The sequence below is a fragment of the Fusarium redolens genome (genome assembly GCF_020744475.1).
Source record: "Fusarium redolens strain MPI-CAGE-AT-0023 chromosome Unknown BKA55scaffold_1, whole genome shotgun sequence".
In the NCBI taxonomy this organism is placed as follows: domain Eukaryota; kingdom Fungi; phylum Ascomycota; class Sordariomycetes; order Hypocreales; family Nectriaceae; genus Fusarium; species Fusarium redolens.
This window is the reverse complement of record NW_025763664.1, coordinates 145,350-170,278: the sequence shown is the minus strand read 5'-3', so window position 1 is coordinate 170,278 and position 24,929 is coordinate 145,350. Positions and strand designations below refer to the sequence as shown.

The 24,929-nt window shown below is 48.7% G+C and overlaps 11 protein-coding genes across 11 annotated transcripts; 6 read left to right on the top strand and 5 right to left on the bottom strand.

The window, feature by feature from the left end:
• Positions 1 to 590: 590 nt before the first annotated feature.
• Positions 591 to 2,873, top strand: BKA55DRAFT_682088 (Melibiase-domain-containing protein; the record flags this gene model as incomplete). The annotated part of the gene is made up of 3 exons (XM_046198289.1): positions 591 to 633; positions 679 to 1,282; positions 1,331 to 2,873. The coding sequence occupies 3 exons, from the start codon at positions 591 to 593 to the stop codon at positions 2,871 to 2,873; spliced, it is 2,190 nt and encodes a 729-aa protein (XP_046055762.1).
• Positions 2,874 to 2,988: 115 nt separating this feature from the next.
• BKA55DRAFT_496770 (fungal-specific transcription factor domain-containing protein) lies at positions 2,989 to 4,890 on the bottom strand (the record flags this gene model as incomplete). The annotated part of the gene is made up of 3 exons (XM_046186396.1): positions 2,989 to 3,423; positions 3,476 to 3,926; positions 3,974 to 4,890. The coding sequence occupies 3 exons, from the start codon at positions 4,888 to 4,890 to the stop codon at positions 2,989 to 2,991; spliced, it is 1,803 nt and encodes a 600-aa protein (XP_046055761.1).
• Positions 4,891 to 5,125: 235 nt separating this feature from the next.
• BKA55DRAFT_547645 (uncharacterized protein) lies at positions 5,126 to 7,040 on the top strand. The gene has a single exon (XM_046191044.1). The coding sequence runs from the start codon at positions 5,140 to 5,142 to the stop codon at positions 6,910 to 6,912; it is 1,773 nt and encodes a 590-aa protein (XP_046055760.1). The 5' UTR covers positions 5,126 to 5,139; the 3' UTR covers positions 6,913 to 7,040.
• On the bottom strand, positions 7,041 to 8,799 carry BKA55DRAFT_547644 (amino acid/polyamine transporter I). Its single transcript, XM_046191043.1, has one exon. The coding sequence runs from the start codon at positions 8,662 to 8,664 to the stop codon at positions 7,132 to 7,134; it is 1,533 nt and encodes a 510-aa protein (XP_046055759.1). The 5' UTR covers positions 8,665 to 8,799; the 3' UTR covers positions 7,041 to 7,131.
• A 3,025-nt stretch (positions 8,800 to 11,824) lies between these two features.
• Positions 11,825 to 13,185, top strand: BKA55DRAFT_587843 (uncharacterized protein; the record flags this gene model as incomplete). Its single annotated transcript, XM_046194706.1, has 5 exons — positions 11,825 to 11,989; positions 12,051 to 12,087; positions 12,171 to 12,256; positions 12,313 to 12,698; positions 12,786 to 13,185. 5 exons carry the CDS (start codon positions 11,825 to 11,827, stop codon positions 13,183 to 13,185), a joined length of 1,074 nt encoding a protein of 357 aa, XP_046055758.1.
• Positions 13,186 to 13,542: 357 nt separating this feature from the next.
• BKA55DRAFT_629578 (uncharacterized protein) lies at positions 13,543 to 15,227 on the bottom strand. The gene is made up of 4 exons (XM_046196926.1): positions 14,917 to 15,227; positions 14,726 to 14,851; positions 14,062 to 14,650; positions 13,543 to 14,009 (listed from the first exon to the last, which is right to left on the bottom strand). The coding sequence occupies exons 1-4, from the start codon at positions 15,160 to 15,162 to the stop codon at positions 13,765 to 13,767; spliced, it is 1,206 nt and encodes a 401-aa protein (XP_046055757.1). The 5' UTR covers positions 15,163 to 15,227; the 3' UTR covers positions 13,543 to 13,764.
• Positions 15,228 to 15,802: 575 nt separating this feature from the next.
• Positions 15,803 to 16,278, top strand: BKA55DRAFT_497304 (Endoribonuclease L-PSP/chorismate mutase-like protein; the record flags this gene model as incomplete). Its single annotated transcript, XM_046186456.1, has 3 exons — positions 15,803 to 15,854; positions 15,925 to 15,998; positions 16,054 to 16,278. 3 exons carry the CDS (start codon positions 15,803 to 15,805, stop codon positions 16,276 to 16,278), a joined length of 351 nt encoding a protein of 116 aa, XP_046055756.1.
• Positions 16,279 to 16,473: 195 nt separating this feature from the next.
• On the bottom strand, positions 16,474 to 18,721 carry BKA55DRAFT_712 (fungal-specific transcription factor domain-containing protein). The gene has a single exon (XM_046200812.1). It carries the CDS (start codon positions 18,641 to 18,643, stop codon positions 16,670 to 16,672), a length of 1,974 nt encoding a protein of 657 aa, XP_046055755.1. The 5' UTR covers positions 18,644 to 18,721; the 3' UTR covers positions 16,474 to 16,669.
• Positions 18,722 to 19,068: 347 nt separating this feature from the next.
• On the bottom strand, positions 19,069 to 21,167 carry BKA55DRAFT_709 (major facilitator superfamily domain-containing protein). The gene is made up of 2 exons (XM_046200755.1): positions 20,428 to 21,167; positions 19,069 to 20,371 (listed from the first exon to the last, which is right to left on the bottom strand). The coding sequence occupies exons 1-2, from the start codon at positions 20,916 to 20,918 to the stop codon at positions 19,363 to 19,365; spliced, it is 1,500 nt and encodes a 499-aa protein (XP_046055754.1). The 5' UTR covers positions 20,919 to 21,167; the 3' UTR covers positions 19,069 to 19,362.
• Positions 21,168 to 21,378: 211 nt separating this feature from the next.
• BKA55DRAFT_629569 (Pyruvate/Phosphoenolpyruvate kinase-like domain-containing protein) lies at positions 21,379 to 22,422 on the top strand (the record flags this gene model as incomplete). Its single annotated transcript, XM_046196925.1, has 1 exon — positions 21,379 to 22,422. The coding sequence occupies exon 1, from the start codon at positions 21,613 to 21,615 to the stop codon at positions 22,420 to 22,422; it is 810 nt and encodes a 269-aa protein (XP_046055753.1). The 5' UTR covers positions 21,379 to 21,612.
• Positions 22,423 to 23,573: 1,151 nt separating this feature from the next.
• On the top strand, positions 23,574 to 24,431 carry BKA55DRAFT_531657 (uncharacterized protein; the record flags this gene model as incomplete). Its single annotated transcript, XM_046189239.1, has 1 exon — positions 23,574 to 24,431. One exon carries the CDS (start codon positions 23,574 to 23,576, stop codon positions 24,429 to 24,431), a length of 858 nt encoding a protein of 285 aa, XP_046055752.1.
• Positions 24,432 to 24,929: the final 498 nt, after the last annotated feature.

The window sequence follows — 24,929 nt, the reverse complement described above, 5'->3', positions numbered from 1 at the left end:
GGAAGGATATAAATTAGTATACTTAGCTAGGCTGGCTAAGTACCGTGGCATTTTGAGGTGATAATTATAATGTAAAGTGGGGAACGCGTGTTGAGCGACTTACTGAGGAACAATATCATTGGCTTTATTATACGCGTTGATCCTATGAACAGATTGGTACATCGATTAGGAACATGGTGGATCAGAGACGTTTGACGCCAAGAGTATAACACTAGATACATACCCCTGCCATAGCAAATCTCAGCAAAAGAGACTTGGGAAATATTGCAATGTAAAGCCCTCCTTTCTAAAGCAGTAAACTTGAGATCACACGCAAAACATGCGCCGGATGTTCACAGGTCCAGTCAAGGTGTACGAGGGGTAGCCTTTCTTGGTTGCTTGCTGACCATCTGCATGCATGCCCCCCGCTCCTTGATCGGAGCTTGATTAACCCGATGGGGAAATGCTCGGAATTCTGTCAATGACTGCTGCATGAGAAGAACAATTATTTTATTTAAACCTGAATCGATTACTTTCTATTGAAAGCCTGTAATCATCCTCAAGACCTTTCTATTTTTCTTCTGTCGTGTCAGCCTCTGTGCATCTTCATAATGACTCTTCTCCAGGCAACAACACCTACCCCCAAAGCCGACCGTATGTTTCCCTCCTTATCTTTGTTATCATGACTGACAAGCCCAGCAATCGTCGTGGACGGCACTTCATTTGCGCTGAACGGCAAAAATGTCTCCTACCGCTTTCACGTCGATCCAGCGACTGGAGATCTTCTGCTCGATCACTTCGGCGATCGTGTGACAGAAAACCCAATTGCGCAGATCATGTCCAACGGCGGAGGCTGGTCAACTCAAGCTCATCTCCGTCGTGAGTTTCCAGACCTTGGTCGTGGAGATTTCCGCACTCCTGCTGTACACATAAAGCACGCCAAGGGCTTCACAGTTTGCGACTTCAAGTATAAGTCTCATACAGTCGTCAAGGGTAAACCCGCAATCGAGAAGCTTCCCAGTACATTTGGCTCAGACGACGATGTTTCAACACTGATTATACATCTTTACGATGAGTATAGCTCAGTTGGCGCAGACTTGTCATACTCGATTTTCCCCAGTTTCGACGCTGTTGTGCGAAACGTCAAAATCATCAACAAGAGTGATGATGTCATTACTGTTGAGAAGCTGTCAAGCTTCAGCGTTGACTTTCCCCATGAGAATTATGAGATGCTGCAGTTGCAAGGAGAATGGACCAGAGAATGCAATAGAACTCGCCGAAAGGTTGAGTATGGACTTCAAGGGTATGTGATGGATGTGAATAAGACGTTCCATGGCTAACATTGAAGCAGATTCGGAAGTACTACTGGTTACTCGTCCCACTACCATAACCCATTCTTGTCAATGGTCTCTCCATCAACAACAGAGTCCCACGGCGAAGCTTGGGGTTTCTCCCTCGTCTACACTGGCTCCTTCAGCGTTGAAGTTGAGAAGAGTCATCAAGGCCTCACCCGCGCACTCGTCGGAATGAACCCCTGTCAGCTATCTTGGCCATTGAGATCGGGCGAGTCACTGCAGTCACCAGAATGTGTTTCCGTCTTTTCCAACCTCGGCATTGGCGAAATGTCACGAAAGTTCCACCGTCTATACCGACAGAACCTTATCCGAAGCAAGTTTGTCTCCGAAACGAGACCTGTTTTGTTGAATAGTTGGGAAGGTCTCTACTTTGACTTTGACGACAAGACGATCTACAAACTAGCACAAGAGTCGGCCAAGCTGGGCGCCAAGCTCTTTGTGCTTGATGATGGATGGTTTGGCGACAAGCACCCTCGTGTCAATGACCATGCTGGACTGGGTGACTGGGTTGCAAACCCCAAGAGGTTCCCCGGTGGTCTGGACTCGCTTGCTGAGGACATCACCAAGTTGCAAGTTAAGGACTCGGATGAGAAGCTACAGTTTGGTCTTTGGTTTGAACCCGAGATGGTCAATCAGAAGTCCGAGCTATATGAGCAGCATCCTGAGTGGGTTTTGAGCGCAGGAAACTACGCTCGTAGCGAAACGCGCCAACAGCTAGTCTTAAATGCTGCCCTCTCAGAAGTACAGGACTTTATCATCAGCTCTGTATCCAAGATCTTGGAGACTGTCCCCGTCAGTTACGTCAAGTGGGACAACAACCGAGCCATGCACGAAAGCCCTACGCCAGACAACCATCACGCATACATGCTCGGTATATACCATGTCTTCGACGTGCTGACCGCCCGATTTCCCGATGTCCTTTGGGAGGGCTGTGCATCTGGTGGCGGTCGTTTTGATCCTGGCATCTTGCAGTACTTCCCGCAGGTTTGGACTTCGGATAACATGGATGCTTTCGATCGCATTCACATTCAGTTTGGTACATCTCTGGTCTACCCGCCTTCGACGATGGGCGCACATGTCTGCTCTGCTCCGAACGATGTGACTGGACGCTCAATCCCAATGAGCTTTAGAGCCCACGTTGCGATGATGGGTGGCTCATTCGGTTTCGAGTTGAACCCGGACCATACGCCTGAGGAAGACAAGGCACAGATCCCGGAGCTCATCAAACTCGCAGAGAAGATCAACCCGATCATTATCAAGGGAGATATGTGGCGGTTGGTGTTGCCCGAGGACTCCAACTTCCCTGCGGCGATCTTTGTATCAGAGGATGGAAGCCAAGCTGTCTTGTTCGCGTTCCAGATCAGAGCAACTACTGTTCTCAACTACCCTCTCCTTCGACTAGCTGGGCTTGACCCAGCGGCGAGGTATAAGCTTGATGGTGGAGAGACATACTCGGGCGCAACGCTGATGAATGGAGGAATCCAGTTTCGATTTGGTACAGACTATGATAGTAAAGTTGTTCTGCTAGAGAGGGTATAGATGGGTTTGGCAGAACATATGTATAGATATCAAGGACACCAAAGGGTTGAGGCAAAATGGCAAGCCACTGCACAAGTATTAAATAAATTGTCAACATGAAGAAACCTTTTTCTGGTCATTCAAAAGAGAGCCCAATCTCGGGATCAAACTGTCCACACGATATCGTCGCATCCTCCCAAGTCGTCGTCACCACAGGCGTACTCAAGTCCAACAGATCGAGGTTACCATCTGGCACCCAGCCCAAAGGGTCCACGGGCTGTTCATCTTCCGGCGACAGCTCCTCAACAATTGCTGGCCTCTCATCAATTCCTGCCTCTTGCATATCCCATTGAAGATCGAGATGGGCGTTGGGATCTGCAAGAGCAAACAATGTCTCCGAGTGCTTGAGAAGATTGGGCAACAAGTGAGACTGAGCGCCCCGAACGGTTGATAGAGCATGAATCACGACGGAGAGTAAGTCACGGGGGCCATTCTCAAGTGCAGAATATGTCCAGCCGGGGAGTTGAGCGGTATCTGCGAGACTGACGCCGACGTCAAAGAGCTTTTGTTCCTGTACAAGAGTCAGTATTCCATGACCGGCCATTAACATCGGTGTATCTTACCATTCCGATTCCATGACAATCTTTCGACTTGGTTCCAACAGATCCCAAGGCCGACATAATGATCTTTCCTGCATCCATCGGAAGCGAAGGTGGAAGCAATAGTCCGAAGCCAGACGCCGATGATGGATTCTGACCAAAGGCGATCCGCCACATGGATATCCGAAGCCACTGTTGAGTGATGAGCGTATCGAATCGTTGACTCTCAATAATTGACTGGTCTGGCTGCACACTGCACAGTTTGTCGTTGATGCTATGCACAAGCTTCAAGTCATCAAAGCGTTGATCATCGCCTTCAGGCTGCCATTCGTACAGAGAATATGGAAGGGACTCGAAGAGACGGATGTGGTTTATAAAGTCGTGCATCACTACGGGGCAATTTGAGTCGACGATTTGGGGCTTGTTGACTGTGCTTCGAAGCATGACGGATCTTCTGTGCTGAAGGGCAAATGTTCTGCAACGCGTTAGTCTTGGGGTAAAGGAACGAGCGAAGAGACTCACCTTTCTGTAACAAAGAGAAGCCAAAAGACGCGTCGTCTCTTCTCACGTTCATCATCAGGTAGACCATAATAGCCGGACTCTTTTGTCAGGTCAAGTGACTGAGCGAGGGTAATGCTCTGATTGAGATAGAACCAAGCGTGACGCGGATCGTTGAGATTACCATAGCTTGCAAAGAGGAAGAATGACACAAGTACCGAATCGAGGGTTGTATCATCGATAACACTGTATTGGCGGAGTGAGTTCTCAGCAAGATTGACGAGGATATCTCCCGTCAAACGTGGCTCGGGTGGGATTTCCGCATTGAGATCATTCTCACAGTTGTCGATTCTCTTGTCCAACCGTAATTGCATTCTTGTCGCAGCACATATTGCAAGGATGAGAGCGTATCTAGATGGCGGAAGGTCGTCTAGTCGAGTTGCATCGGCGAGGATGTCATCGTCGACAACTGGCATAATAGGGTAGAGAAATCTCTGGAAGAGCCGTATGTGAGCAACGAGGGATAGAGACATGCGTTTGCAGAGGTCTCCAGTATCGATAGTGGAGTCATTGGGTGGTGTTGTGATTTCTGGCTCTGGTTCTGTTTGTGGAGCAGGGTTGATGTTTGTTGGTGGAGATGAGAATGACTGAGCGTTGAGTTGGTCTGTCTGGGCATCTTCATGGCTGTTGCTGGTTGATCCAGGCGGCGCTTCAGAGGTGAGTATCTGGAATTGATACTCATCAATACCCAGACCCTGTCTCAGCTGTGTCTGTCGTCTCCCTTGACCCTGCTTTGGGCCCTTCCTCCGAATGCTGTGGCGATACTGGCAACGGAGGTCTCCGATGTGACAGTTCTTACAGGGCAGACCACGATCACACTTGACCTTGCGGAATCGGCAGTTGTCGCAGACTTGGCCACGCTTTACCGGGATAGTCGCCATGTCGTTTTAGATCCGGGGTTTGTTGAATGCTTAATGGAGATATAGTCGGCAGATCCAATCTTTGCCAGCGTCATTTCTCGTGACTCTCGGTCCGATATATCAAGCGATGAGGGGTATCCACCAGAAACTGACCATTCTCGAGGTCACGATGGGCCCGAAGCTAAGCATTCTTCAATTGAGGGGCTATTCCGAAAGGGGTAATGTTCGGACTGTAACATTATCCCCCCGTGGGGCGGTTTTCGGTTCCCCATGGGGACTTGGAACAAAAGCGATTGGAAAACAGACAGGAAAAGGATTCAATTGCTCCAGTATATAACCTCAAGATGCGTTGCTGATCAGTTGAATATCTACTCCATCAGACACTCACAACCATCAATTCTCATCACAATGGGCAAAGAGGTCATCAACCCTTCGGTTTCGCACGCCGAAAGCTACGATGTCGAAGCTTCGGTGGCAAAGACCGTTGGGCACGATACCACCGACCAGGCTCGTCTCGGTGCTCAAGCTGAGCATGACCTCCCTCCTCTCGAAGCCGTGCGAAAGTATCCCTGGACAGTTGTCTGGTGTCTCGTCGTCTCCATGTGTGTTATCATGGAAGGTTACGACACCAACCTTCTCTCAAACTTCTACGCCTATCCTGCCTTTGCGAAGAAATACGGCCATTGGAACGAAGAGACGAACAACTATCAGCTTTCCGCTCCTTGGCAAGCTGGTCTCGGTAATGCTGCAGGAGTTGGTTCATTCTTTGGAACTCTTCTCAACGGTTACCTCGTCACCAAGTATGGTCACATCAAGGTCCTCATCGGCTCCTTGATTTCTCTCAGCTGCTTCATCTTCATCGTCTTCTTCGCTCCCGACACGAAAGTCCTCCTCGTTGGACAGATCCTCTGCGGTTTTCCCTGGGGTGTCTTCGCTACGACTGCGCCAGCCTATGCCTCTGAAGTTCTTCCCATGTCGCTTCGGGTTTACATGACCAGTTGGACCAACATGTGCTTTATCATCGGACAGCTCATCTCTGCTGGAGTCATGGCTGGACTCGTCAACACTCCTGCTCCTTGGGCGTATCGCATCCCCTTTGCGCTCCAATGGTTCTGGCCTGTTGTTCTGGTGCCTATCCTCTTCTTTGCTCCCGACACCCCATGGCATCTTGTTCGACTTGGCCGACACGACGACGCCCTCAAGAGCCTCGCCCGACTTCGACCTCGTGCTACCGAAGCTGAACTCCGGGATGCTCTTGGCCTCATCGTTTACACCAACAGTCTCGAAGAGCAGCTTTCCGTCGGCACTTCATATCGCGACTGCTTCAAGGGCTTCGAGCTCCGACGAACCGAGATCGCCATCGTTGTATTCGCCGGTCAGATTCTTTCTGGTCTCAACTTTGCTTACAACTCGACCTACTTCTTCCAGCAGATCGGTCTCGACTCCAACACTACATACCATCTCAACGTTGGCGGAAACGGAATGGCCCTGTTTGCTACCTTGGTATCTTGGTTCTGTGTCATGCCATACGTTGGAAGACGCACAGCCTACCTTTATGGTATGTTCACCATGGCTACCGTCCTCTTCGTCATCGGCGCTCTCAACACCCGAACCGAGAACCATACAATTGCCATGACCCAAGCTGTCCTCACCCTTGTCTGGACCTTTGTCTTCCAGCTGTCCGCTGGTCAACTCGGCTGGGCTCTTCCTGCTGAGATGGGCTCAACCAGACTCCGACAGAAGACCATCTGCCTCGCCCGCAACGGATATGCCATCACCGGAGTTGTCGCTGGTGTTCTTCAGCCCTACTTCATGAACCCGACTCAGTGGAACCTTCGAGGTTATACCGGCTTTATCTGGGGAAGCACTGCTTTCCTGGTCTTCATCTGGGGTTACTTCCGTCTTCCTGAGACCCGAAACCGTACCTTTGAGGAACTCGATATTCTCTTCGCCAAGGGTGTCTCCGCACGCAAGTTCAGCTCCTACCAGATTGACTCTTTCGAGGAGGCGGATAGCGCTGTTCATCAGACCGAGAAGGCTTGATCTTTGCAACCACGGAACTCGGTGGAGACTATGTCCGAGTCAGGCCACGGAGCAGAGTCCGGGTTGAAAGGGAAGAAGTCGGCTTGTTTGGTAGATTGATAATGTGAATTATGATATGAATTTAAGTAACATGATTATTGCACAGCAAGAGCTTTTTTTGCGTTCCTAAAGCGACCATAAAGTTACTACAGAATGAACCGCGCCATAGGTAACAGGCCATCATTCCTCAACATCCCTTTCTGCCATGTCATGTTCGCCTATCGTGATTCGAGGTCCTTCAAAGTTCTTCCTTCCATCCACAACCCACTGAATGGCCGATATGACGACAATAACCCCAAATGCAACAACACAGTAGTTCATCGTAGTCCCGTCAACGGGCAATGCTGGAGGAAATAGGAAGAGCACGGTGGTAACGATGGTATAGACTAACCCGATGATGTTTGTTGTCCATCCAAGCCAGTTGGGTAGTTTGAAGGCTCCCTCGGGCAATTGAGATCGACCACGTGCAAGGTGGAGGGCGATGGGAATGCCATAACTGAGACCAAGAGCCACCACAGAAGATGCGACGATAGCGTTAAAGGCAACAGTAGACCCGAGGTAGATACAGCCAAAGATGACCACAATTACAACATTGAGATAAAGGGCGTTCATCGGTACGCCAAGCGTAGGGTGAACCTTCCACCAGATACGCGATGCGGGCAATCCACCATCTCTTGCGAATGCAAACATCATACGAGATGAAGTCGTCATGACTGCGATGGCTGCAAAGACAAGGCAGAGAAGAGGAAACATGAGCAGGCATATGGCTCCAACTTTGCTGTTGGTGGCCAAGTAGAAGATCTCGAGTAAGGGACCGGCAGTCGAGCCAATGATGGTATCGGCGTTCTTGATGCCACCAGACACGAAGAGCACCACGATGAGAAACAGGAAGCCAGTTGAGATGCCGATGTACTGACAGTAAAGCATAATCTTAGGACCCTCGCTCGCTGCATTGGGAATTTCTTCAATCATGTGAGCAACGGCATCGAATCCTGTAAGTCCAAGTCCTCCCTGCAGGAGACCAAGGAGCCAGGCAATGCCGTCTGGCCACCCAGTTGTATTGATGAAGGTAGCAAATACGTAGTCGGCTGTGGCATAGTCTGGGGCAGCGCACGCGAGCACTGTGATGGAAATGATGAAGAAGCCGGCGATACTCCAGACAAGTGCAAGACCGTTGATGCGAGGTAGGACCGAATGAAGGAAGGCATTGGTTGCGAAGGCGATAAAGGCGATACCGAGGTAGATGAGGAATTGGTGCCATCTCTGGAACTCGTAGCTGGGGTTTTGAAGCGAGATGATGTTGATGATGAGAGTACTCGACAAGGAACAGTTCGTCGCAACCAGACAGGCCCAGCCACTGAGATTGATCCAACCCGTGATCCAAGACAGTGGAATCTTCAAAGACGCAGGTGCAATAGTAGCCACCCAATGGTACTGTCCGCCAGATGTTGGCTGTGCTGACAGAAACTCAGCTAGACTTGCAGCAAGTGAGAGATTACAGATACCAGCCGTGACTAATCCCCAGATCACAGCAACAGGTCCGCCTGATGGTAGGGCGAGTGAAAGAGATGCTGCAAGCGCAGTCCAAGAGTTAAGGATAGCAAAAGCTAACCCCAGCATTGTCCAGCGACTGAAGTTGCGCTTGAAGGACTGGGAATGACCCAGTTGAGCAAGTTGGTAGTCATCGAGGTTGGTGGTAGGTTTGACATCCATTGCGTAAGATACATCGAGAGAATGAAATGGGTAAGATGTCTACTGAAGAATAGAGAGTATGGCTGGGGATCTACCTCAATTATAAACCCCCGATCCATCCATTCCAGACATAACGGTTCCAGCACATGTTGTAAGATCAGCAGTTATCGATATCGGCCGAAGCTAACTCAATTCAATCGCGGGGAAGAAATACTCGAACCTCATTCGATAATCAAGCAGGATTCCGTTTGCGCCCTCCGACTACGCTCCGTTTTCACAGGATAAGGATCCACCGTTATCATTCCCGTGCGGAGAACCCTGATCAAACTGAAAGCTTGTGATCATGGTTTGGAGATAAGAGGCTGAGATACTGGCACTTCATTCGCCTGATTGTCTGGCCGACGAAAAATTGCTAGTCAACTGCTCGAAACGGTAAGAGATTGGGCCACCCTTGACATCTGCACGTCGGTGAGATTGATGTTGAAAGGGATAATCTTCAGCGCTTTGGGAAGGTTGAGGGAGACGCTGTTGATTATTCTCAGAATTGAATTGCATTGAATTGAAATAACATCTGATTGGCAGCCTAATAATAACCCTAACCCGGCGAACTCATTTTTCCTATTCTCAGGCGCTGCAACGGTCGATAACAAACCAATGGTTGCCGTAACTGTAGGTTCCGTAATGATATCCACCACCGTTTTGAGTACCGAAGCATTGATTGATGATATTCTCAAATGCGTCATAGCACAACTGTCAAGGCATTCCAGGCCCCTGGTATTCAAAATGACATTTGTTTGAGTTGCGGCCATTCTGACAAGTTCGTTTCCAGCTTCCTTGTCCAGCTAAAGAACTGCAGAATGTGTCGCGATCTTTCCAATTGCCATCTCGGTTGGTGCAAGCCCCAATGCCTTTGCTGCCAACTCCATAACCTCCGCAGTCTGCAGGTTCAGTCGAATAAAGGTTTGCGGCCACGCTCAGGGCGCTGAGGAGGAAGGTTGCCGTCTTCATGTTCAGGGCCCTGATAATTGAGGTCAGACATAATAACGAACCTATCATGGGCAGGCGTAACTCTTCTCGGAATAAATGACCTTTGGATATTATTCTCAAACAGATGTTGAAGATTTTCATTACATGACGATTGTATACAGCAATGTTTATATATACTAACTAGGCTCGTTATAAGCATTGAGTTTTGTGGCTCTATATAATACAATGTCTTTCGGCAGTCATCTGGCGTGACATGTTGTCAGCGGGCTTGGTAGGGCTTGGCAAGACTGCTTCACCCTTATTCCCGCTTAGGAGCGGCCACTCTTCTACAATATGTTCAGCTCTTCTTTTTCTTTTCTTGTGCCTAAACCTTCTTTCAATAGATATTACTTTTTCTAAACAAGTTCTCGGTACTCCGTATATACTTGAATTTTGCAGGCTTTCTTTCTTCCTTGGTTAAAGGGCTTTAATTACGCTTAAGCCGACAGGGATCCCTGCTTGTCGCTCTCTTTAGAGAGCGGAATGGGCGGAACTAATAACGTCTAATTATAGCACAGTGGAGTATAAAAAGAATACTCTACCCTGTAATAATAATTTATATTCTTAAAAGGCAGAGTATCTTATCTAAATTCCTTTAATATTATTTACTACTTATTGCTCTAGATTACATTATTTACATTCTAGCTTAAAAAATATATTACCATTTTAAGACAACATTACTTATTTATACATTCCCCTTAAACAGCACGCATCAGCTGTTAGGTCAACTAACTCAAAATAACACTCTCAAAAACACACTTCAGACAGCATACCAACTACCCACACAATAGCCCACTGCTTAAACAACAATCTTGCCCTATCGGTAAAGATGGAATTATACGCGGGTTTAAACCATTGTCCCTCTATCTATTGTACGCGCCTCCCATTGGTTGTATAAGCGAATGTGGCTTGGGATCATTTACTTGGGAAATGCTTCACTAGTGGCAGAGAGATAAGGCTAGCCTTATGACGCCAGACCAGCGTTCTCCCACATATTCGGGTGCTCCTGGGTCCTGACTCTTACAAGTGTTAAGTGTGGAGCTTTCCCCTTTTTGTCAGGGTTTCAGGCCGAGTCCAACCTCAGCCATGAAAGGCGGACCGCCCTGATTCGGAGCCGGCTTTAAAATAGGAGCGAATAGTATCACGAATTACTCAATTCGAAATGTGCGAGGGGTCCGAGTGGCACTAGGATATTGTGCCATCAACGCCGCAGTGGGGCTGCGTTACCCCTTATCTGCTCAACGGTAAATCAAGGCTTCTGCTTATCAACAAACTATGACCCTGGGACAGACAATTGCCTGGAAGAGGTTCTGAAATAAAAGAAAGAATAAGTATCTTCTTGTCAAGCAGTCAAGTTCATCTATCTGTTTAATCCAACAGTATCATCCCTGCCGTTACTGATTCAATTAACAGTGGCCATAATGCCTCACCACTGTCAATGATATTATTCATGTGGCTGCAATAGCTCAGTTTACTTGACCACGGTTTGCAACATCGCTTCAGATATAGTTGCATTAGTCCAGACAAGCTAAAGACACTAAGCCTAGCCTGCGTCAATTACAGACTCTCGTGGATAACGACAAGGTGTTGGTGGCTACGTATCAACGCTAAGCTATGCCCAGGTCGTAGGGGTTTATTTTGTCAACTTTCATCGTACCAGTCACGTCACGATCTTACCTGGCTGGTGATATTCTGGAAGCTAATTGGGGTACCTATCAGGTACAGGATGCCGCCCAGATGGTAAGAGAACCCTCTCATTATATGATACCATCAACAAAACAGACCCCAGCGGCGTGTAGTCCATAGGGGCACGGTGGTAAGCTGGAAGCAGTCCAGATCAGACAGACACGACCACTTAATTCTAATTTAAATATTGCTCGCTTTCTCCACATGTTCCATAGTGTAAAGCTAAATTGTTAACACTAGTCATGCTACTCTTTCTTCAAAACGCCACACTAGCGATAACAGGCGTGGACTGACTCAAGAAGATAAAGTTCACTTAACTCGAATCGAAATGGGCTGAACCGTTCAGTCTTAATTGGGAGTCAGCCAGCGTCTCTAAATACATGTCCATGGAACTTTTGTTCAATGATCTGCATCCTTCGGGATTTCCCTTCCTTCGTTCAAGGCCTTTGATCTGAGACAATTGCCAGCCATGGTCCAAGCTTTCCCCATTTATCTGCCGAGGCAGCGGGAGCTGATCGCCACTTGGGTAGTACTGCCTATGCTATCGACAATTACAGTCGGGCTTCGGTTTTACGCAAAGACAAAGACGAGAGGTGTTTATGGTTGGACTGACTGGATGATCATAGTATCTGCTGTAAGCTGCCTGGTCTTATAAAGCACTCTTTATGATACCTGTGTTCTAACGCTCTTGGCAGTTCTTCACTGTTCTCTTTTTCGTCTTTCTTCTTCTGAGTAGGTCTTCTCTTCTCTTCTATACATCCGAGAGCATGGAACTTTGCCGAGACTCGATAGCTAACCATGTGCCCGCAAACCAGTGCTTATGTACGGAGGCATTGGCATCCCTGGATATCCATATACTAGTACTACAGAGCCAACCGATGTTTCATTAATCCACGATCAGGTACGGACTGATATTGCTTTTAGTGATATGTCACTAATTTAAGTTGGGCTTACTAGATCGGCTGGGGCAACAACATCGTCCTCGTGTTCGCGGTTTACTCCTGCAAAGCCTCGATCCTATTCCTTTATCATCGTCTCTTCAAAGGCCACAATGGCCCAATGAATATCATAATATACGTGGCATCAGGAATAACCTTGATATGCTTCTTGGGAAGTGTTATCGGTTATCTCGCAGCCGTACGGCCGATTGAGAAGTGGTGGGCTTGGGGTGATGCCACGGCGGAACAGTTCTTAGCCATGCAGAATATCAACATTGCCTACGACAGCCTGACAGTCTTTACTGACTTCTTGATCTTCGTGCTCCCGCTCAAGTCGATCTGGGGGCTGAATATGAACCGCGGGAAAAAGATTGGTGTTATTATATCCTTTTGCTTCGGTTTTATGTAAGTGGCCTTTATCCCTTGGGACATCAAACGAGCTCTACCACTCGAACTTTTACCGGCGGATTGTTATTAACATCATATGATTAGTACCTGCTTTATTGCTCTCGCCCGTGTTGTCTTTACACATGGGTACCAATGGAAGAATTTGTATGACGAAGGAACGTTGTGGTCTCTTGCAGGCGTCGAGCCAGTGACAGGGATTATCTGCGCATGTCTCCCTGGTCTGCGTCCACTATTGCCCAAGACCTTTAAGATGACTTCTTACGGCACTCCGGCAAATCCCAGTAGATTCAGGACTACTGGCACTACGGCGACAGATAATGCTAAAAGGAGTACTAATAGGGAGCCCAACCCATTCACGGTCCTGAATGATGATAGCTCGGTGACAGAATTCCGACGAACAGTTAGAGAGGTCCCTTCAAGATCGGAGGTCAGCGATGAGTATATTGAGCTCGAAGAGCAACGACCTAAGGCCTTTGATACCTAGTGAGAAACTTTCAGAAAATAAATTAAGATATTTATTTATGTGTTTCAAAATTCTATTAAACTATTTTATTTTATATTTACTACCTATTAAAGCGTTTCATCATACGCAGTACTATATTTCATTATGTTTAGTCTTCCTCTCGTCGCGAACCCGTGCTCAACTCCAGAAAAGTGATGATTGGCATACGCGACGCCTAAGCTGGAAATTACTTTATTACCAAGTCCCTTCATCGTAGGCGAGAACATGAAGTCGTTCTCAGGCGCGAGAATCTGGGCAGGCACACCAACGTGTTCTATCTCACTCTCCTCTAGTAGACGGACATGATGTTAAGATTAGTCTACTAAGCTATCATTGCTCTTCGCTCCACCTGCGTATATAATCCAGCGTCTGCTGCCCAAATACAAGTCTAGCTTCGGGTGTTTTCGCGAGCGCCACAGCCTGGGCAACGCCTTTATGAACCATTTTATATTCTTTCTTTCAGTTGTCCCCAGATGGTTAGAAATTCACCTTGGTGGCTGCCGGTTTCCTTAACGGATAGAAGACTTAAGATGCTCTCATGTAGCTATAAACTAATAATGATCAAACTGGCAAAACGACCTTGACTCCCATGTACTCTCGTTGGTGCATGAGCTTTCCATCAATCAGGACTTGATGAGCACCAACTCTATTGTTCACTGTATCGGTAGGATCTGTACATGTCGCAATCTGGATCTCACGCCATTCTCGGTTGGTAGGGACGAGCTGACCCTGTTGCGTTCGCTTCTTGAACTCGGCGTACACTCCTTGATCCTCGACACAGCCCTCGCGCTGAATGAGGGGAGATTCTGTTACATAGTTAGTACCATGTAGTTAAAGGGACAGTCAATGCCAACTTACCAGAAGCTGGTGTCATACGCAAGTCACCGACGGAACTGTTGAAAAGCACCAATGAGAGGCGCTCGTAGTTGCGCTGGTCGACCGGGGGCTTGTAGACACGGTGACGAGTGGCTTTGAAGTGCCCCCCGGATACGATCTCGAGGGTATCACCGATATTGACGACGAGAGCACCCGGCTTATAGGGGGCATAGTACCATTTCTCATCCTGGCCCCAGATCTGAAGGCAAGAGACAGGAACAGAGAAGAGCAGTGTGGTAAGACCAAAGTCTGTGTGCCCATGCATGCGAAGGCCCTTGGAAGCCTCTTCTGTGTTCTTCTGCACAGGTCTGAAGAGCGCATGCCTGAAGTAACCCTCGCCGGTTGGGCTGCCGTGTGACTGGACGTTTTCCCAAAGGTAATCGTCTGGGAGCTCGAGAACGCGAGAGAAGAGAGTCAGGAGGCGACGGTTGACCGACTTGGTGAGGTAATTGGCAAAGGCCTCGATCTCATCCATGAAGGGATGTAGGCAGGCAGGCACTCGGTTGATATCCTCCCAGTCGGGTCGGTACCAGTTGAACTGTTCAATGCCATCAGGAGGTCCACGATGACGCTGTTGGATGGAAACAGTCAGTCAGTCAGTTCATTTGAAGGAAGTGGTGGATCAGTGGCGGGGAGGAAGGTTTACCTTGAAGCCAAATGGATGTTTGTAGCCAGACCAGACACCGGAGTCAGGGTTGAAGAGTAGACGTTCCTTGTCCTCCTCTGAAATGTTGTTGTACATGTACTGGGCGATAGCGAATTGGCGGTGAAGCTGTGGCATGGGGCGTCAGCGACAGTGGTCTCATATCTAGGAATGAATGGAATGGTGCGTCATACCTGTTCCAGTGAGATACCATAATTCTCAAGAAATAGGAATCCATCCTCTCGAATAGCTCTCTTGACTTGGTTAACCAACTCTTGCACAACCGCAGGATCATCCGAGTCGAGCAAGGAAAGATCAATAGAAGTGAGTTCGGCAAAGTCCTCCTTTTGCTGTGTCACCGGTGGGGGAATCCACTCGGGGACGAAAGGCTTGCCAGGCAATCCGGCTGAAGGGGGACTAAAAGAAGCTGCTGGCGACATGTTGAAAAGTTGTGATGATATTTAGATCAAAAGATAGCTGTTATGGATTGCGATTTCTTGGTGTGATCCAGATTGTTGTTTGATGGTTAATTGTTCTGCTCTTATACACCCAACTGCGCAAGTTGCATGGCATGGGACTTGCTTGATCGAGCTCCGCCTCTCGGAGATGGTGTAGGACTAAGGACAGATTCCAACATACGATCAGTTCGTTCTCCGAACTACGTGCCACAGTTGCCTAGTTCCAACGCCAATGTCTATCCTGCCCAATATTGGTTCTACCTCACTCGCTGATTGACAGTGCCTCACCACAATCACGCTCCTCCCTCCCTGAGATGGCTGAAGCCAGTGATCACCCCAGGCATGCACCTCATTGGGATTAGGGCCGGAGGACAAAAGAAAAAGTTGGGAGGAGCTAGCGTTAGCTGTGCGGGGGCCGGGTCAGGGTACTTGGGAGGAGCTCCTCCCAGATAAGCGGCCAATCAACCAATCCCAGATTTCAACTTGAAGAAGAGACGTATATGATAAGTGTGCGGTTGTTTGCTCAGTAGGTATCACCATTCAAATTCTCATACACAAGTCATCAGACACTTACTGGCAATATCTGTCTCACTTTCCGCCAAGTTCTATCTTACATACAACCATGTCACGCCAACTCATTTCCAGCGAAAAGTTCCCTCCCAAGCCCCACAACTGTAAGTCGGCTAAACTCCAGGTCCTCCACTGACAGAGAAACGGTCACTGACATCTATCGACCTTGCGCAGGCCCAGCCACCAAAGTTCCTGGTCTAGTCTTCTGCGCCGGACAGACTGCCACTGGCGAGATTAAGCAGGCAACGGTGCGTTTTCAAAGTCTCAACTTACTGCCGCACCCTCTAACTCGAGCTTGTACAGAGGACTGTTCTCCAGAATCTCAAGGAGGTGCTTGAGCTCTCCGGCTCATCACTTGAGCAGGTCGTCAAGTACAATGTCTATCTAGCTGACATGAAAGACTTTGCCGCTATGAACGAGGTGTACATAGATTTTCTGCCCAAGCCCATGCCTTCGCGATCGTGCCTCCAGGCTCTTCCTCCTGGTGACGGTACTGTTATTGAGATTGAGTGCATCGCGCAAGCTTAGTTGGGCTTGAGGGGCAAAGGATTAGACCAAGTCTCAATGGTTTTATAAATAGAGAATGTTACTCTGAACTTCATAACATAATGCACTAGTGGAACATGATAGATAGTTATACCTCCTGGGACTATTTGTCAGCAGTAAAGCCTGTAATATGCTGAATAATGCAAATTCACATTAGTAAATGCAGAAGCCCAAGCCCTCATGTAAACTATCAGACCATTTCTCAGTGCTAACTTACGACGGGAACCCTGTATGAGCCGATCCCACCTCGCACGACTCGGTGACTCAAAGTGATAAAGTCTTGAGCATATAATTAAAGGGTGGGTATCTTGATTATTCCCTCTATTTTTACAGATATGTGGAAAAAGGTTGGCGAATGCTTACAGATACTTGTTTATAATGTGTCCAAGCACGTCATGATAATCTTGCCAAGCTGCCACTGTTGCCTTCGACCGAAAACTCTCTTGGCCCACTCCAAAGCCCCATCGGTATCTCCGTCCTCAACGCCGACAACTTGCATCGTTCCTAGCGTACTGCCTCGAATCAATTGCCAGGCGATTACGAAAGCCTTGAAGGCGTACAACATGATCCAAGGCGCCTCTGAGTCCGGTACAAGGGGCGCGTCGAGATAGGTGAGAAACCAATCGATATGAGGTTTGATGACTTGTGCAGTATTGGACTCGCAGAGAAACTCGCACGATGGCGCCAGATATGTCGTCTGCTGCAATACTGCATCCATTGTCCCACCCACGATGCCGCAGGTATGCGACGGCGACCATATCCGCACATCAATCATGGCAGAGTGCCAGGAAGCTTCACATAACGCCCCACGAGGCCAGTTTGCGTGTTCTGACCCCGACCGAACAACAGGACCCAACGCTTCGAGGGACTTGCGCAATGGTTCAAGCCTTTCCGTGCTGATCATTCCTGTCATCGCACACCAACCCGAGGTTTCTTGGGCGCTGGATGCAAGAAATTGGGTGATGTTTATGGCTCCATATGGATCGAACGAGGGAAAGGAGCAGGGATCCGATGCCAATGACAAAAAGCGTCGAACGGCATCGGGATACTGAGCTGGTGGGCCAGGCACGACGGCAACTAGTCTTTTGTGCGCCCACTCGGCTGCTGAAGACGCCGCCCATTGGTCTTGGGGGCAGGGCAGCTCGTGCTTGATCTCGAGATGCGAGAATTGTCGGGGTATTGAGAGAAACTGATACCACAACGTGTCGACTTGATGGGCGGCGAAGAGCGTCCTCTTGTGCGACTCGGCCTCGATGAACGTGTGCCACAAGGAATCAAGGTCAGAGGTTGTTGACGTGAGCTCGGCTGATATGGGTATAGACAGTCCACTTGATCGAGCGAGCGAGATCATCCTGGTGTGAGTCTTGAGCCCATACGCTGAGTGGTTTCCGCAGAGATACATCATGGCGTAAACCTCGAGTAAAAGGAGAGATTGCACAATTGAGAGGTTACGTGTTGAGTCATCTGGCCCATACTCATCGCCAGACACGAGATCACGAGCGCGATGGTAGCACCTCTCGGATAAGCTCACGCCAGACCCTTGCTGATCACTACGATCTGGATCTCCGCCATACTGGTATGCTATGCAAAGCATGCTGAGCAGTAAGTGGCTCGGGATGCAGGTGGAATCAAATGTCGGCTGGTGCAGAAAAGGCAGGAAGTGGCACACATGCTTGAAATACAATTGACAGCCTTGTGTAACTTGGCTGGTCGACGGATACCAGTCATTCTGGCCCCGGCTGAGGTCAATTGATCCGTACAATAATCTTTCGGGGCTGCCTTGATCGAGACTAAAGTTGAGCAGACTCATCCCAGACGGCGAATTCGACATGTTGAGATTGCAGGAAGGCTCGAGAAAGTTGACGCCAACCAAAGCAGTCGTGCCTAGCAGCATGGACCCTTGCGACGGTAATGACGTGGCGAGCATTTGAGTATCGTCAAGATCTGAGGGTAAGCTACTGGAAAGATTGACAGTATCCTCATCAATAGAGACGTGTCGTCCTTGTCGAAAAAAATGATCGGTGTCGGCCTCCCCCTCACTGGTCTGCGGCGGCGGCGTAGGTGCCTGGCGCTGCAGGTCGCTCTGTGGTGACTTGCCTCCTCTCGAAGTCTTTTCCATACGGTCCATGTGTTTTCGCTTCATGTGCCGGTGACGTAGATCTGGGCGCGAAAAGGTGGCAGGGCAGAGGTGGCAGGGTATGGAGGCATTGCTGGAAGAACGAGAATGTAGCGCAGCGTGACGCTTCAGATTCTCATGGCGGGTGAAGCGACTTGAACATACTTGACATTGAAAAGGTTGGGAGGATGATGGAGAGATGGCTATGCTGCGAGTGCTTGTTGATGCCATTCTGAGTCTCACGAGCTGGTTTGTTCGCGGGTGTATATATGTATGTATGTAACAATGGCTGGGTCGAGTTGAAATGACAGACAATTTCCCCCAGACAATTCCACTCCCTTTCCTCTCTTCCCCGCAATCTGCAACGCAATGTGGGTCATCATTATCTTCCAGGATAGGCCCCACTAACTTATCTCTCTCATCCCGCTTGTTGACTGAGCATGGCTATTATTGGTCCGTCAGAACGCCTATCACTAACGGACAATCACAGGCTCCAGTTTCATGGAGCGTTATCTTTATCGGTTATCATTACCTATCACTCCGTAGGTGAGTTTATCTACCGGTAATTTAGTTTCATTGCTTTTATTAATTATTGCCTCCAGTGATTCCGCTGTCCTTAAATGTCCGTTCATTATTTATTAATCTACGTAGTGACTCCATCTTTTCAGCGCAAGCTAGACATCTCCCAAACTAAGCTCCATTCTGTTAGCTGCCTAAAGTATATACCGTATGTTGTTATGCACTGCAGGCCTACTAATCCAATGTTAACTGCATGCACTAGTGTTGTGCGTATCGAAAACTATGTCATAACACGATTGTTTATGAACCTGTACCTTAATGCATTGCCTGCATATGAATATATAACTAGATCATCAACACCTCGCCAGTCCACTATCCACCTATCTACCTAGTCCATCCTGATACAAATAACGTGACGCCCGCGACAACAATCAATACATTTCGTAACGCCATCCAAGCTGAACCATCTCCTCAGTAACACCACCCTTGATAACCTTGGCTATCTCCTCAGGGTCGCCAGAGTCCAGTCGTTTATTCTCTCGCAAGACGAGCCAGCGGTAGAGAGTAATAGTGCCGGCGAAGAGAAAGGCGCAAGCCATAAGAGTGCCGAATGCTGCATAGAAGTGAGGGGGAGCATAGTACAAGTATGAAGCCCAGATGTTGGAGGTGCCACCAATAGCATTGACCAGAGCAGATGCTGCGGCACGCTTCGAGACAGGACGTGCGAGATGAAGGTTGATAGTCTTGTAAAGCACAAGTTGAGGGCCGACAGACGCAAAAGGAAGAATCATCATGGAGAAGTAGCGCGCAGGGACGTTGAGTGTAGACATGGGAATGACATACATGCCAATGGCAATGGCAATGCATCCAATGATAATGGGGTATGCTGTGTTCTTCCGGTCGCTGTACCACATCAACACCCAGTAGACAGCCCCAGCGAGGACGTAGGGTGGTGCAGTAAGGAGCAGGCTAACAGTGCTGCCAAAGTTGAGCGAGGCAACCAATGTCGGGAAGTAGTTGGCAATCGAGCCCTGTGCCTGGGAAAGCAGGTTGCACAGGATGAGAAGCAGAAGTTTGGGGTCAGACAGAGCCTTTCCGAAGCTCTTGAGAGTGCTTTCCTTCTCGGAGCCCTCAGCTGCGCCAGTTGTAGACTCGATACGCCACACGGCAAGGTCTCGTTCGGCTTGGGAAAGGATGCGACTGTTGTAGGGGAACTCGGGCATGAAAAAGGCGCAAACGACACCGATTCCAACTGTGGCAGAACCCTCAATGATGAAGAGCCACTGCCAACCCTTGATTCCGTGTCGACCGTCGAGCTGAAAGATAGCTGCGGCAAAAAGGCCGCCGAACGCGTTGCCGACCTGTTGGGCAATGTAGAGACTGGCAATTCGTTTTCCGAGTTCGGTCTTTGTATACCATGCGGAGAGGTAGTATATGGCACTAGAGATAACTCAGGCATGTTTCTTTATCGGCTGAAGGAAGCGAATGATTCTTACCCGGGAAAGAAGACGGCCTCGGCAACACCGAGAATGGCTCTGACAGCGAGAAGTTGACCATAGTTGGTAACCAGAGCAGTGCAAGCTGAGATTGTCCCCCAGATCACCACAGCAACACAAATATACATACCCGGTCGAGGAATCCTTGCGATGATGAGATTGCTTGGGATTTGGAATGGTAGGTAACCGACAAAGAGGATTGATATCGCAGTAGCGAATTCTTCTGTTGTCATGTTGAGATCGTCGGTGATGCCATGGAGTTTGGCCGCGGCCAGGTTCTGCCGATCGATATAGTTGAGAATGTACAATATTCCGATGATGGGCAGGATGATGGAGTCGATCTTGCGGACTAATTTCTTATTCATTGCAGCGATCTCTTCTTCGCTGAGGTGCAAGAGGGCTTCGGGCATCCTCTGATAGGCAGTGCTGGTACCCTCAGCATGAGACGAGGGTGACCGCTTGAGGGATTCATCCACAGGGACGGTAGCCATAATGGCGATGTTGTTTGTGACTTGAAGTGGTGAGGAATAAAGGGATGAGAATGGCTGTCTGGATTTTTCGTTCCAACAATTGTCGGGAGACGAGTCTATAAATCCACCGACAGGCAGGACATAGCGTTATCTCGACGCATAGAATGAAGTCCGCCGAGGTCTCGTGGCGGACGACGAATGATGGTGGGTTGATTTGAATGCGGGGGTAAAATGAGTTAGCTTGGCGACACGACTCATAATCAATTGTTGGCTCTAAACCGAAGTTGAACGGTGTAGATACCGGAATCCGGGGTCCAGCTAGGGTTACCATTGTGGTTAGTCCGGTTTGCCAACGAGACCAGCTGTCTTATCGGTTGGGGTTAACCGATAACCCGTCGGAGGAGCTCACTAGACGGGCCTGCAGGTCGATTGTCATTGTCTGTTCCCCTTGCAGGCGGGGAGAGCTCCTCCCTGTGGATCCAGCATGATAGTCACGGCATACAATTGCTATGTTTTGGAAACTGTAAATAATACCTTTTGTTTTTATTGGAAGAATTAATTAAAGAGCGCAATACTCCAGGCGATTTAATCAGGACATCCGAATACATCATAACGACAACTCACTGTCTTATCGGCATCAACAGCCCATTATATTGTCTTTACACTTGCATAGCCAAAAAGTCATTCAATCTCTTTGCGAAACCACTAAGCTACCATGACTCAGAAGACCTACCCTACGGCCCTCACAACGACCGTTGAGAACCCTCGGTTGAGGTTTCTCAATAAGATCAAGGCTGGGGAGTTTCCACTGATGACCTTTGTTGCAATCCCCAGTGTGCGCCAAGCTCAGATCGTTGCTTTGACCGGCCTGGACGGCATCATCCTTGACTGTGAGCACGGCCATATTGGAGATGACTCGATGCACAACTCAGTGGCGGCTATTTCAGCCCTTGGGGTGTCGCCTATCATCCGTATTCGCGGACCTGCTCACGATATCATCAAGCGAGCACTTGACACCGGTGCACATGGTATCATGGTTCCTCAAATCAACAATGCAGACGAGGCAAGGCAAATCGTTGCTTCTTCCAAGTTCCCGCCTCAGGGCGTTCGAGGCCAGGGCTCTGCATTCCCTGCTATTGGCCACGGTCTGACAACACCTGAGTACATGAAGTCTGCCAACGAGACCATCATCACCATGATTCAAATAGAGACTCGCGCTGGTGTCGAGAACGTCGATGAAATTGCTGCCACTCCCGGCGTGGACATGCTGTTCATTGGCCCCAATGATCTTGCTCAGTCACTACTGGGATATGTGCCTGCGCGAGGTGACGAGCCTGAATTTACTGCTGCCATTGATAAGATCATTAATGCAGGCCGGCGACATGGCAAGTGGGTTGGCCGTATGGTGAACAATGGCTTGGCAGCAAAGGAGGAGAGGTCGCGTTATGACACTGTAGCTATTACAGGAGACACAAAGGCAATTCAGAACTGGTATATAGCTGAGTTTGATATTGCTCGGTCTTGAGGAGGAATGCTTATAGATTTAAGTTATTAATTTTTACCTTTTGGTCATATACAGCTGGTAATCCTAGTGAGAAGTTTTCAGGAAACAGGTTAAGATCTTTATTTATATTTTTACACTTGTAAAATTCCTTTACATAGTTACTCCTGCATAAACACCAGCTCTTAGGGACGTTAATTGAAGCTGCCAACTAAAGTGAAAAATTATTAGCGCTCTCATTCTTGAACCTCGTGAGATAATGCCTGCAACAGGTTTCACAGCCCTTGAAACGCGATTTGCAACATTTAACTAGCTCCTCAAGAAGGAAACAAACAACCTCCATACAATCACAGATCTCGGGCCTTAGCGATAGCGAGATACGATTGGCTCCTCAGAAGACTGACAAGGGTTGGTATCAGTTGCACCTGAACCCCTGGTTTCTCACACACGACTAGCTGGAATTGGTGTAGCGAGGTTCCAGTCTGATCAATCACGGGCTAGAATTCCCATAATCAGACAAGGAATAAAACGGTCTAAGTGGGCTATCCGCAACCTTTCAGCTTGTAGCCAATCCCCGTGTGTGCAATGAATCATGATACATCTACCATGACCAGTTTGTCGATCATGGTCGGTGGGCGCAGCAATCATAACGTTTTATGTTCAGAATAACCATATATGAGTGGTTTATAGTTTCTGGAGCGAATCGCACTGCAGAGATGGCCAAAACGCGTTTGGCGTTTTGTTTAATAAAGAGGCTGTGCTCTTCGGTTCTCTCGGGAGACGAGGATTCCGGGTCTTGGCTGAGAGGGTCAAAGCGAAAGTGAAGCCGTTTGGTGATATGTTTGTAGAGACCACCATTCATTGTGAAGCTCTTGAACGTCTCATAGGGTGTCTTGTGTTCTCTTGGCTTGTCTCTTGTGGTGATATGTGTATGGTAAGATGGGGAGGAAAAGACGAAAGGTCGTCTGAGATTTCTCCATAAATGATGTCCATTTCCCTTCATTAATATTTCTCATCATCAACATCAGCATCAGCATCTTAAGCATAGCAGTACATTCCTCTTCCCTCCTCTTCACTTCTATTCCCTGCCGGTCAGGTCTTTAATCAACCCTCCCGAATTCTTCAATTTCACGCACTACTTTTAGTCTTGACCCTACACTACAATAACATTCATAATGGCTCCCATCAAGAAACTCGTCTGGGCTCTTTTCGTCGCTGCTGATCTCGCAGCTGCCCACAGCGTCATTACCAATGCAGTTGGGGACGCTGGCGGCTCTGGGATGGCCCTCGGTGTTGACACCTCCACTCCTCGCGATGGCACCAGACGCCGGCCCTTCCAAACTGATGCTACCCGCTTCCGTGGTGATGCTGCTGACACTGTTGGCGAGACACTCGCTGGTGGTGACAACCAGATTGAGCAGGGCACCCTCGACATCATGGAAGAGACTGGCAGTCAGCTTCCTCAAGTCAACCCTGGTGGCAGCCTTGAGATGACCGTCCACCAGGTCAATTCTGACGGTGCTGGACCCTATACTTGTATGATCAACTCCGATGGTACTGGCACCTCATGGGACAACATCCAAGTGACTACCAACGTTGAAGGCAACGATCGCGGCCGCAACCGCGATGGCGAGATGGGTGACTTTCCTCTTGTTGCTTCTATCCCTGCAGGACAGAATTGCACTGGCTCCGTCGCTGGTGAGGAAAATGTTTGCCTTGTTCGTTGCCAGAACCCGGCACGGGCTGGTCCTTTCGGTGGTGTTATTCCAGTTCAAATGGCCCAGGCTACCGGCAACAACGGCAACAACGGTAATAACAACACTGGCAATGCAGACAACACTGGCAATGCAGACAACACTGGCAATGCAGACAACACTGGCAATGCAGACAACACTGGCAATGCAGACAACACTGGCGGCGCGGGCAACGGTAACGGCAACGGCGATGAGGATGATGAGGAAGATACCCAGGACCAGAGCGATAATAACACCAACAACCGCAACAACCGCCGCGCTACCCACTTCTCTGCATAAGAAGCTGATAATAGTTTATGAAAGAAGCTTAATTGATGGAAGATAGGAACACGTGGACATAAGACTGAAGGGGAGGGGAGACACTAGCTAGGCAGCTCTAAGATGTAGTATACCAGGAAGACGTGGGTACAATAGACGAATATGTCGAGGGACTTCATACCTAATTGCCTTCCCATGAATACTACTACTTGGTGATCTGACTGCCAGAAAAGATACGAGCTAAACGTGTTACCTTCAGGTCAAACACACAGTTGACATCTTATCTTCAACCCTTAGCTTAGTAGCTCGATTTGCGACGGCATGTTGGCTGAGGTCAAGTAGTTTCCCGAAAAGTCGCAGAACGAATGCTAACATCGCTCCTCGACTGCTTCACTTGTAGCGCTTATATTAGGATGGTTGCAACTTGCATTCTGGATATAGAGCTTTTGTAAAGACCCCGAAACTTTGACATGCTGATTGGGTTGCATGGAGCGACTATCGAATAATAAGACTTGCTAA

Bases quoted from the DNA above. Each gene is read 5' to 3' on its own strand.
- BKA55DRAFT_547645 (XM_046191044.1), top strand. From the start codon at position 5,140: ATGGGGACTTGGAACAAAAGCGATTGGAAAACAGACAGGAAAAGGATT.
- BKA55DRAFT_547644 (XM_046191043.1), bottom strand. From the start codon at position 8,664: ATGGATGTCAAACCTACCACCAACCTCGATGACTACCAACTTGCTCAA.
- BKA55DRAFT_629578 (XM_046196926.1), bottom strand. From the start codon at position 15,162: ATGTCGCCAGCAGCTTCTTTTAGTCCCCCTTCAGCCGGATTGCCTGGC. The intron at 14,852-14,916 runs GTATGACGCACC...CCCATGCCACAG, and splicing joins ATGGTATCTCACTGGAACAG to CTTCACCGCCAATTCGCTAT. The intron at 14,010-14,061 runs GTAAGTTGGCAT...ACTATGTAACAG, and splicing joins GCGTATGACACCAGCTTCTG to AATCTCCCCTCATTCAGCGC.
- BKA55DRAFT_712 (XM_046200812.1), bottom strand. From the start codon at position 18,643: ATGGCATCAACAAGCACTCGCAGCATAGCCATCTCTCCATCATCCTCC.
- BKA55DRAFT_709 (XM_046200755.1), bottom strand. From the start codon at position 20,918: ATGGCTACCGTCCCTGTGGATGAATCCCTCAAGCGGTCACCCTCGTCT. The intron at 20,372-20,427 runs GTAAGAATCATT...AGTTATCTCTAG, and splicing joins GAGGCCGTCTTCTTTCCCGG to TGCCATATACTACCTCTCCG.